The sequence below is a fragment of the Notolepis coatsorum genome (genome assembly GCF_963971535.1).
Source record: "Notolepis coatsorum genome assembly, chromosome: 8".
In the NCBI taxonomy this organism is placed as follows: Eukaryota; Metazoa; Chordata; class Actinopteri; order Aulopiformes; family Paralepididae; genus Notolepis; species Notolepis coatsorum.
The window spans coordinates 58931560-58943744 of NC_140172.1; the positions used below are offsets into that span (position 1 = coordinate 58931560).

The following is a 12185-nucleotide window of genomic DNA, read 5'->3' on the forward strand; positions in this document are numbered from 1 at the left end:
GCCTTGAATGAATGAATGAATGAACATTTTAATGAACAGATTGGAGAATGGGTACAGTACACTACAGCTCCAATACACACAATTGTTAATTAACACTTTGAGTGCCACGCCGGGTTTTCCTTTTTACCCCCTTGATGCCACGGTCCACGGCCAATGTTAACGTTAATATCGCCTAATCTATGTTTTAAATTATGGCTATGTGTCTAATCTGCCCATCGCTTATCAAAGAATCATTTTCCAGTCAACATTGGCGAGGCAGATTGTATTTTTATCGCTTCATTTCCGTTTGATAGCATTTTGAAAATCACCCGTTTTCCGGGGAAAAACAACCCATGCCTATGATAATCGCCTTTTACTGGAATATTCCAGAACGTTATCATTCGTCTGTCTATTTATGAATCGTTTTCAAATAAACGCTAGATGATCGATAGTATATGTGTGCGCACGCACGCTCGTGCGCTGATAATCGCTGCTATTATTTCCTCATGGCTTTTACAGTCAAAACAGCTGTATCACATATAGTGGAAACGCTTATATCTCCATGAAAACGAGTCTGATTATCCTAACACTGATAACATAGATTCCTTACCTGACATCAGATGGTATCTAAATGGTATATTCCAATTCCTGATCACCATTCGAAAAAATCGATAAGTGTATTGATCCAACGTGTGTACAGTAGAACACATGATTCCCCGCGGCTCAGAGGCTCCAGAATGAACTCTGGTAACCCCGGCTGCATCAGTGAGAAGTAAAATGTGGAGTCAGAAATCCGTTCTCCCATTCACTTTCATTGAGTCCATTCCAAAAGGGTGATTTACCATCTGGGAGACGATAGGGGCGCTTTTTTCACATCTGATCGCCGGCGGTCCCTGGATCTCCAACGGTAGGCTTGCGTGATGCAATATGATTTCAGATCGCTAATAAAAAAATAAAATAAAAAAAAACACCAAAATATTCTCGGGCATGGCACTCAACGGTCGGGGCGTAAACCCGAATATTCTCGGGCGTGGCACTCAAACTGTTAAGGGGATGCAGACCAGAGAAAGACTTTCGTCTTGTTTACATCAGGGTCCCCCATTTTCAATTCATAATGTACCTCACAATGTTCTCAGGGCTGCAATCAAGCATGTCAAGTTTGAAAGCTCTTGGAGCTTATATTATTACAGTAATGTATAGTCATTTACTTATGTTAGTGGATCAATCTCAACTGAAGAGAATATGACACAGATCTAATCAAATCAAATCTTAAAACAGAAAGCACTGTTTTTAAGTGCTGCAACTCAGTAATACAGTTCGATTTTAGACAATATTTTCAAATAATATTGTGACAAAATAAAAATGCACACAAAATAAAAACACACATTTCAAGTGTAAACAATAGATACAGGTAGCTACTACTGACATTATCACAATGACAATGTCAGTAGTCTAGCTATATCTATTATATTGTGATGAAATATAGTAATTAGGGATGTCCGATATTATCGGCCGACCGATATTATCGGCCGACCGATATTATCGGCCGATATCGGCAGTAAAATGTGATATCGGAGAATATCGGTATCGGTTTAAAAACAAAAAAAAACAATAACAATATTTGTTATATATATATCCAGTGAAATTATTAGTTACCTGAAATTATTCAGTTTTTTGGACGGGGAAACCCTGCATATATCGGTATCGGTTGATATCGGTTGATATCGGTATCGGAAATTAAGAGTTGGACAATATCGGAATATCGGTATCGGTAAAAAAGCCAATATCGAGCATCCCTAATAGTAATGCATAAATTGTTTGACATTATTCCAAATTAAGGGGATGGTGTAGTCGTGTTTTGATTGATTAACTATCTTGATCAATTATTATTATTTTTGTCATTATACTATCGACTGAACTGTTTTGTGTACGACCTCAATCATTTGAAAATTGTACCAGCATCGTTAATATTGCAGGTTGGGGATCACAAGGTAAAGTGTTTTTGATACAAATGTGCTGCATGCATCACGGTTATTTTTCAATGAAGATGCATGCTGTCTGTGTGTCTGCGAATCACAGAGCAGAGTAGGCGGGTCTTTGGGGCAGCATGCTGGGTTGTCTCAACGTAAATAATAATACAGTACATCTCAGCTGATTATCCATAAAAAACGCACGTTAATCGAAAATACCACACAATTACTGTACTAATAACAGTTAAATAATCAACAGAAAATCACACACACACACACACAGCGGTGCGCTCCAATGCTGTGTTGTTGGTGTAGATAGAAGGCGATATGATTTAAATGTACAGTATAGGGATTGGCGATATGGCCTCTAAATGATATCGCGATATTTTTTGGCCATATCACGATACACAATATATATCGCGATATTTGGACATTTCCTCTAAAGCACTTAAAAATGCTTGATTTAACCCTTTGATGCATACAGTCACGCCAATATGATGACTATAATAAGTCCCTGCAACATATGTTTGCATTATTAAACCATGAAGATGCTTTAAAAAATAATTAAATGAAAATGTACTAAGAGTAGTCTACTGACACACTAATAAAAAAATATATTTACATCTAAGACAATTTATATAAGACTTTTGCACAGTACTGTGTTTTCTATCCACTTTAGCCAAACACACACACATATATATATATATACACACACACTACTGTGAGAAAATAATAATCACACACAAAGGGATAATGGCTTATAGCAGACTTAATGATTTTAGAATATTTCAGATAATGAAATTAAATGTTTATATCATCAACTATCCAGTTAGTATTTATACTGTAACGTTTGGCTACTTTAAATCATTGAATGTAGAGAGAGAGCGAGAGAGGGCAAGAATGCGCGAGAGAGGGCAAGAATGCGCGAGAGAGCCAGCCCGCGCGAGAGAGCCAGCACCCCCCCCCCCCCTCGGGTTTTGTTCTAGGTTTGCGTTTTGATCGTCTAAGCTGCCGTAGGTGACGTCACACTCGAATGTAAACAGGAAGAGTTGAACACACGGAGATGGAAACTGGATGATATAAAGAAACGAATAACCAATAAATATGAAGTTATGTTTAAACTTCTGTTGTCAAGCGTCGTCAATATAACCCACCCCCTTTCCTCACTAATGACCCTAGTGTTGTGGAGTCCGCTTTGAGCGTTTTCCAGGGTTAGCATCTAACGCTAGTAAGCTTAGCCTAGTCATCATGGATAACTTGGTTAGCAGCTAACGTTAGCCCATTGCTTGCGTCAATTAAATTGCATGTCATTAACACTTTAACTGCCGGAAGACGCTTTTAGGCGTCCTTCCCCGCCATGCTCAAGTTGCCGAAGACGCCGTAACTCGTCTTTGATATCAATATTTCAAAAATCTGTGATCGGAATCATATTTCCTTTCCGGGAGCCTTAGACACAAGTGTGATCTCCTCTCAATCCTCTAGCGGTTCAAGACCGCCATCTGGTGGCCGATCGGTAGATCGAAAAAAAAAACGGATGTTACCTTTAACCCGGTAGGACTCACTCCATATGGGGTCCGGGCACTCGCTAGTGTTAGAGAGACTCAGTCTTCACACAGTGAACATCGATCGCTGCAAATAACTCGATAAACAACATGATTTGGACGTATATACTATTATACAAGCTGGAAATGGACCGGATATTTCTATATCCCATAATAGGAAAATGTCTGTTCCACGCTCATCGCCCAACGGCGCGAGGAAGATACGGTAAGATTCAGCGTTATTTTTCAATGTGTACGATACCAACTGATCTGATGAACATATGACCCACATTAGATGAATGGTATAACGCTGCCCACGGAATTATAAACGCCCCCTCGGCCATCCGGTCAACATCAGACGACGTGTAGTAACTTCCAGAAGTCCGTCCAGTTGGATTTTTTTATATCGCGCCGATTGCTATCAAACTGTATTTGATCATCAATATAATGAATTTGGGGCTATAAATCACGTTCTGGAGAAAGCTGCAGAAAGAGATGAAAACATACTTATACTTTAGATCATATTTTAGTATGAATATGTGAATGAAAAAGTTTAACGTTCATACACCCTGAACAATACATATAGGACATTGAATGGGCCCTAATAATGGCAATTTAGCAATAGAATTTAAAAAGTTATAGCCCTGCAAAGAAGGGGAACTTCTACATAGACAAATAGAGCTGGCAACAGATGGTATATCATGAATTTAACCTCCGGCAGCCAAACAATTAAATTGCATGTCATTAAAGGTCCGCGCTGGTCTGTCTAATGAAATTACAATTGCATGTCATTTAAGGTCCGCACTAGTCATGTGTCTATAATGAAATGAGGACAGCTCTGCGCAAAAGCAAGTCTCATCTCAGCCGCAACGTGACAACATATACTCGATGTCCACGATATAATAATTTACTACATCTCATGTAGAACAAGCCGCGATACATTGAGTATACTCGATATATAGCCCAGCCCTAGTACAGTATGGTTAATAACACGTACGTTAAGGCCCGTTTCACAGCTGTATTCAATCGTTTGCCAATAGCAAGTAGTGTATATGCACGATACGTTGACAGAATTAGCAAAACACCTTATCGCCGGAGGCATAAAACTAAAGTCATTAGGATACTGATCTGCTCTGAATACACATTCCACACAGGTTCAAGTTGAAGAAGTTTAATTGTAATGTACTGAATAACACAGGTACTTAAATGAACGTTCAATTCATCAAGACATTTAGAGACATACAAATATACAGTACTACTGTATGAACCGGGATGACGTTAGCTACTGTAACGTTACTGTAGAACTCCCGAATCACCACTAAAGCAAGTGACAGACGGAAAATAGATCCTAATGTCCAAAATGGCGAAGGTGCCCCGGCTAAGGCACTAACATTTCACTGAAAGACATATTTGGTTATTTTTCAACGAAGATGCATGCTATGCATGCTAGAAAGCTAGAAACATCGACCCGTCTAACAACGACTCGGCTCGCCGCCATGACTGGAGCCACTGTCTGTGTGTCTGCGAATCAGAGAGCAGAGTAGGCGGGTCTTCGGCCAGCATGCTGGGTTGTCTCAACGTAAATAATAATACAGTACATCTCAGCTGATTATCCATAAAAAACGCACGTTAATCGAAAATACAACACAATTACTGTACTAATAACAGTTAAATAATCAACAGAAAATCATTACATTACAAAATAATATGTGCATGTCTGTAGTGTGCGACGCTCGATGACACACAGCGGTGCGCTCCACTCAATACTGTTCAGACAAATTAATTCAATAAAGTAAATGGCCCGACAGCCATCTGTAAAATAATCACCAGCTTAAACCACAAATCTTTAACCACAATGTGGTTAAATATGTGACAGGCCGTCGGATGGATGGATACAATGATATAATTCCAACTTGACTTTGCGCCTCCTGGCGGCACATAACAGAACCGCAACCATGCTACTAAAATCAACAATGACGAGGGCGTTAGAAGGGCGTTAGAGGGGCGTTAGACGAGCAGTAGACGGGCAGCAGAAGTGGTTTGATTTTTCAGTGCTGCATCTGTACATGCATGCATGCATACAAACAGACAGACACACAGATGCTGTGATAGACGGCCTCTGCTTATGCCATAAAAACCTAGTGCTTACCAGAGATGTGCTCATAATTCTTCATAACTCATTCAGCATGAGGAAAAAATCATAAAGGACAACTAACGGACATCATCTCTTCATCTCGTCATCTCTCACCTTGTGTGGAAGATCCACATTAATCTCAACCTTCATCTCGTTCGTTGCCTCACCTTTGGCGGCAGCTCTACCTCTGGCAGTCGGATCCAGGGGCCCCGGTCCTCCCGTATGGCGTGGATCTGCGGCGCGGGGGTCTCGGAGGTAGGGTCTGAGTTTTGACGGACCAGCTCCCTGGAGTTGATGGGGCGGGGGGTGGGAGCGAGGGAGGGGTCCTGAGTGGGGAAGGCGGACATGGTCTTAGTGGGCTGGTCGCAGAGGGACTGGGAGCGAGGGACGGGGGCGGCGTAGGGCTTCAGGGGAACCAGGTGAGCCATCTGGAACTGCACAGGGTGGCAGTGGACCAGGACAGGAGGCCAGGGCAGGAGTCAAGAGCAGAGGACCAGGACAGGGGGCGAAGGAAGAGTGAAAAGGAAAAAACAGTAAGGAGAAGGAAGAGTGGTCAAGGCAGCAAGGAGGGGCATGGAGAGGCAGATAAGATTGTATTTGTGTGTGTTTTGAGATAAGAGATGTGAGAGTGGAGGTGGGTGTTAGGGGGGTGGGGGTTAGGAGGTTGGTGCAGAGAGAAAGGAAGAAATAGAAGAGAAAGAAGGAAGTAAATAAAGGCAGCATTGAAAAAGACATTCTCAGGTAAGAAAGAACACACAAGAAAGAAATGCAAATGTGCAAATCATCTCATCTGTCACACTTTAAACGTTTGACTCACTCATACCAATACAAAAAACACGCACCTTGCCCTGGCCCCCTTGAGGTTCAACAGGGCGCTGCATGGGCGGGGTCTGGGAAGCCTGGGCCACTCCGGATTGGCTGACGGAGTCCGAGCGCGATTGGATGGCAGTGTCAGACACCGTGGTGCAGATTTGAGGGGATCCCTGTCTGTTCAGCTTACTGCGCTCCTCCACCTGAACACCGCAGAGCAGATACCATATACTCATTAGGAACATATTCCTAGCATTTACACAATCCATGTCTCTTGACTTAAACATTTATCTAATTTTTTTTTTTAATTTGTATTTAACCTTTATTTAACCAGGCAAGTCAATTCATCTACTCTTTATAACACCAGAGCTGCTCACCATATCTCACTCGATGTTCCCTGTGGTAACACTTCCTCCTTCCAATTTGCTACTCCCAGCAGTTGGAACGAGATGCAAAAGACTTTTAAAAAGGACAAATTGATCCCCCTCACTACTTTTAAGGACTCTATCGCGAAGTTGTTTACACACATCCTGCAACTGTCACCCAGCGTCTTTTACCTGTAATTTGTCTGTTCTGCTTCATGCATGTTTGATGTGTTTTAATTATTTCCCTTACCTCTGTGATGTATGTATCCACTGTCTCTTTTCCATTTTATAAAATGTTTCCCTGTTACCCTTCGAGAGGCCCTTTTGTCCTCTCACCAGGCTGTCATTATAAATAAAAATTTATTCTGAATTGACCTGCCTGGTTAAATAAAGGTTAACCTGTTAAACCCTAGCCATATTTTCAGAAAATTTGCCTAAAAGTACATACCCAAGTAAACTAAGCTTGATTAAATTGTAATGAACCAAAGTAGAATATAATATCACCCCCCCCCCCATCTTTGACGTTGAATAACACCATGCTAACAATGATCGAAAGCAAAAAGATGCCACTGAGCTCATTCAGCAACTTGAGAACAAGTATAGTATAGAATATAAAATGCCAGGGTCCTCATTTATCAATAATGCGTAGAAAGTGTTCTATTTTCGTTCCTAAGCACGGAATTTAGAATGTCTCTACGCACAGAAAAATCGGGATTTATCAACCGTGCGTGCACAGGTCGTACGCACACTCAGTGTTGATAAATACCATTGTTCTTACCGTCTATGCTCGTGCATGATTGTAAGCATTTGCATACAGAACCTCCCCTAATTAACCATATATGGTAATTAGGGATGTCCCGATCCGATCATGTGATTTTCCGAAGATCGGGATCAGCACATTTTTTTTAAATCAGGATTTTTATTTATCAATTTCTTTTTTACTTTTATTTTTTTATTCAACAAACATGACCATGTTCACGTCTTAAACTCATACTGAGGCCTTAGTTTTGGTTTTAAATTGCATATCATCACTAATTTATTTATTGTCACACAGAGCAGAAGAATTTTGCCAAAACAAACCAATAGTATCCAGCTGCAGAACGGCAGACCAGCCAGACTCTCAGACCCAAACGCATTTCCTTTGATTTAATTATACATCAAATGATTTATGTCAAGGATTGCAATGCCTCGCTTGAATGAAGTTCACTTTTCACCTGGATAACGTCAACATTCAGGGTGAATGTAATGTGAGAAATTGGGATTAAAAAATAAATAAAATTTAAAAATTTAAAAAATTTGATCGGATCGGTATCGGTAGATACTCAAAATCACATGATCGGGATCGGATCGGGAGCAAACAAATGTGATCGGGACATCCCTAATGGTAATGAAACACCCCCATTGAATGTGAAATAATGGACTAAGCCAAGCGAACTATGAGAAACTTCACTGAGAGCGAGATTGATCACGGAGGTTTAACCAACAAATTGAACGTATACAGCATTTTCCGTTGTGACCAATCTTATTTGGAAACATGACACACAGAATAATAGTATTTAATAATAGTATTATGTAGCAGAGACTCTCATCCACGCTTTCGTCACCTCCCGTCTGGACTATGCAAACTCTGTCCTCATAGGCTACCCAGTAATGCCCTGAACAGGCTACAATACCGGTATGTCCAAAATTCTGCTGCCAGGGTTCTCACCCGCACCAAGTCCTGGCATCACCCTCATCCACCTCCACTGGCTTCCAGTCAAGTCCTGCATCAATTTCAAGATCCTCCTCATCACCTACAAAGCCCTTCACTCCCTTGCCCCCCGGTACCTAGCGGACCTCCTCCATCCCTACATTCCGCCCCGGAGGCTGCAGTGCTCCGAATCCGGTCTCCTCTCCATCCCCACCACCAACATGCGGACTGTTGGTCCCAGAGCCTTCTCTGTGGCCGCACCCACCCTCTGGAACTCACTCCCTCCAAACATCCGTAGTGCTACATCCCTGCACTCTTTCAAATCCCAACTCAAAACCCACCTTTCCACCAAATTTGTAAATGACTCCGCCTGATTTCCCCTTTTTCTTTCGTTTTCTTTCCTTTTGATTAATATTTTGTTGTTACGTTGTTCCCTGTCCCCCTCCCTTAGCTGTTAAGCGCCTTGGGTCTCCTGAAAGGCGCTATATAAATTTAAGATATTATTATTATTATTATTATTTTGGGTTTTCTTTTAAACAATATTTAATCATATGATTATAGATATTTTTAGAGAATAAATAAATCCAATGAAGTTGTCAATTTCACAGACAACTCCGCTGAGGAGGAGGGAGCATGCAGACTATCTTCGGTGCGCTGGGAGGCAAGGATGTTGACTGACCCAGTCCTACAGAACCAGCACATTGACAGAAATAAATTACAAGCTGACCCGACATTTTGCACTGTAATGTCTGAAATGAAGGAGTCGCTGAAGCACATTGCTATACCTGTGCAACCCAATGGAGAATACAAACTCGTAACCACTATTTTGCGCTTGCCATATACTGCAAAATAAATGCCTTTTTTTGTTGAGGTTTTTTCAAGTTAGATTAAGACCTTGCAAGGGTAGACTTACTTAAAACTGATGTATGATCCTCTTGACTGAATTGCTGCTCTCAGCAGGCCAACTGCGCTCTACAATGCCTATTGTGCGCATGTGAGCCTGTTGGTTTTGGTCAGAGTCATTATGGCTTCAGTGGATAACCCCGATCACCTGCATTTAAGTGATATTTTAATTACAGATACCCCAGTAATAACATTACAATTTAATTAAATAAAATTAGGCCTGGGTCGTGCATTCCTCCCGGCCACCGGCAATGACTTATCAGCCAAATGCAACGATAAACCATGGTGCATTCATTCGGAAAGACCTATTCCAAATGCTATTTATAGGGCTTGACAATAATTACACTAATGTCGCTATTTTACAATTAACCTGTTCCAGAGTGTTGTATAAAATTAGCGATTTTAATTTCAAACGTATTCAAGTATTAACACCATGAACATGTCACAACAGCATGTAGGATGTATATTATCATCAATACGTTAGTTTAGCAATAGGTTAAAAGTGTCATTAGATAGATTTAACTTTTCGATTTGCTCAAGTCTATTCCGAGAGGGCGACCATTTTGGAAATTTTGAACCATGGGAATTGTAGCCTTTTTGCTGGCATTTTGTAATAGACATCGATAGCTGTCGATCAGTGTTGTAATTTTTCCAAACTACACTTCCTGAAGGGATCTATGGCAGGGCTCGAAATTGCGACCGAATTGGTCGCATATGCGACCGAAATTGTATCGGTGCGACCTCAAAATATAATTGGGAGCATTCGTGCGAGTGCAAATAATTGTTCTGGTGCGACCTCCCCCCCTTCCCCCCCTCTCTGTCCATTCGCTAGTTTGTCACTCAGTATGTGCCTTGTGAGTTGACAGTGACCATTCTAACCAATCTAACGTGAGCTTGACGTTCTTACATTTAATGCTGATTTTAGATTGGTTAAGATTAGCCTTCAAGCCCCGCTGTCTTCTCTCATCCTACAGCAAGTTGTTGACGCACACACACGTTCACACACACTGCTCCCAGTGCTCACATTGCCCCTGCCCCTCACAGACCCGTCTAGTCAACATCTCTCATTCGCTCTGAAGAGAGCAAGAGTGCAGCTCATCTTTCAACATCACTTAAGAAAATTACCCAGTAAACTATTCACTTTAGTTAAATGCACAAGGCGGTGTCTAACGTTATGTAGCTGGCTAGCTACTGATAGGCGCTCGTGTCAACGGCTGATACCATCATAGGCATTCGTTTTTGCAGCTGTTGGCTAGCTAGCTAGCTAACTTTAGCTACCTAGCAACTGTAGCTAGCTAATACTGGAGCTAACTAACTGTACAAATCGATGTGATTGGCTGAGACTGTATTTTGTACGATTGGCTGCCTGGCTGTTGTGGATTCGGGTAGCCAGTAGCCCCTTTCGTGACTGTGATGCACCGAGTGAACAGTCACGAAAGGGGCTAGGTAGCCAGCTAGCTGGCTGGCAGTTCATAGTGCAGTAGTGTGTGTATCTATGTACATTGATGATAAAGAGTGGTTTCTCCCCTCCTAATGTACACAGTCTCCTCCCCATCATATGTATATATTTTATGTTAGGATTTCTGGGTAACAGTACTGTATATTTCCATATCGTATATGTCACAAATGTAACTACTATATACCTGTATGCCATTGTATGTCCCTATGTCATAAATGTCATGTATGTTGTGTATGTCATAAATGTCACTATGAATTGAAAATGGGGGACCCTGATGTAAACAAGACATACGTCTTTCTCTGGTCTGCATCCCCTTAACAATTGTGTATTGAGCCGTACTGTATTGTACCCATTCTGCAATCTGTTAAATAAAGTTTTCATTAATTCCTTCATTAGCTGGCTGTTGTTGGCTGAAAGATCGAGTTCTCATAGCCGTGAGTAATCGATCAATCGATTACTCAAGCCCACCCCTATAAGCTATACAAAAAGAAAGTTTAATGTGACTGATCTAGTGAGCTAAAATCGGAATATTCCACCCAGAAATAGCTAATGTCAAATGGAAGTATTGTATATTCTGTACTTAGTTTGAAAGTGGTCAGACAGTTCCCTCTGTGTGTAATACAGACAGTCGTCACACATTCATAAATAACACTTACAGAAAAGCTTATTGTGCACTGTAATAAAAGACGTTTTGTTCAATGGGGGATTTTTTTATGTACAGAATACCGTGAAACTGTGGTATTTTTGCCCAAGGTTATCGTACCCTCAAAATGTCATACCGGCACATGTCTAGTCTACACTATAGGCTACACTACTAGGTCTACACTACATAGTTTAAGGCTACTTTCACTGTTTTACTGCATTACAGTACTGTTATATTGTCGTTTTTTTTATCAATAAAAAATATATATTACATATATATTGTTGGTGCTCCTTACATTTTGATGAGTGCTACCAAGTAATTTTTTTTTTAATTTCGAGCCCTGTATGGGGTTCAACGTTCATAGTTCTGTATGAATTTCTTTAATAACTCTTATTATTCGGGATAATATAACACAAAAGGTCAAGTTTTTGACAAATATTGAAAGGCTTTCAAGTTTCTCTTCCCTATTGTTAACATGTAGGAACAATTAGATCTGAAATTAGTTTCAAAACGGTTGCACTGTGGGGAAAACTTTAAAGTACAGTAGATTACAGTAGATTTCATTATCTGTTCTTATGCATGCCTGGTGATACTAAATCCAAATTGAACTCGGGCATTTGAAAGATAATATATGTATATATATATATAAATGTGCGAATTGGCTATAATAAGGTAATTTATAAGCCTATTC

At 40.7% G+C, this 12185-nt stretch overlaps 1 protein-coding gene across 2 annotated transcripts in view; it reads right to left on the bottom strand.

Moving 5' to 3' along the window:
- mink1 (misshapen-like kinase 1) overlaps positions 1 to 12185 on the bottom strand; it is a 255643-nt gene that overhangs the window by 94910 nt on the left and 148548 nt on the right. For both annotated transcript variants that reach the window (XM_084320845.1, XM_084320846.1), the window contains 2 exons: positions 6467 to 6637; positions 5792 to 5950 (listed from right to left, as the gene is read on the bottom strand). In XM_084320845.1, the coding sequence (XP_084176971.1) occupies positions 5792 to 5950; positions 6467 to 6637 (330 nt within the window). The remainder of the gene's footprint in view (positions 1 to 5791; positions 5951 to 6466; positions 6638 to 12185) is intronic.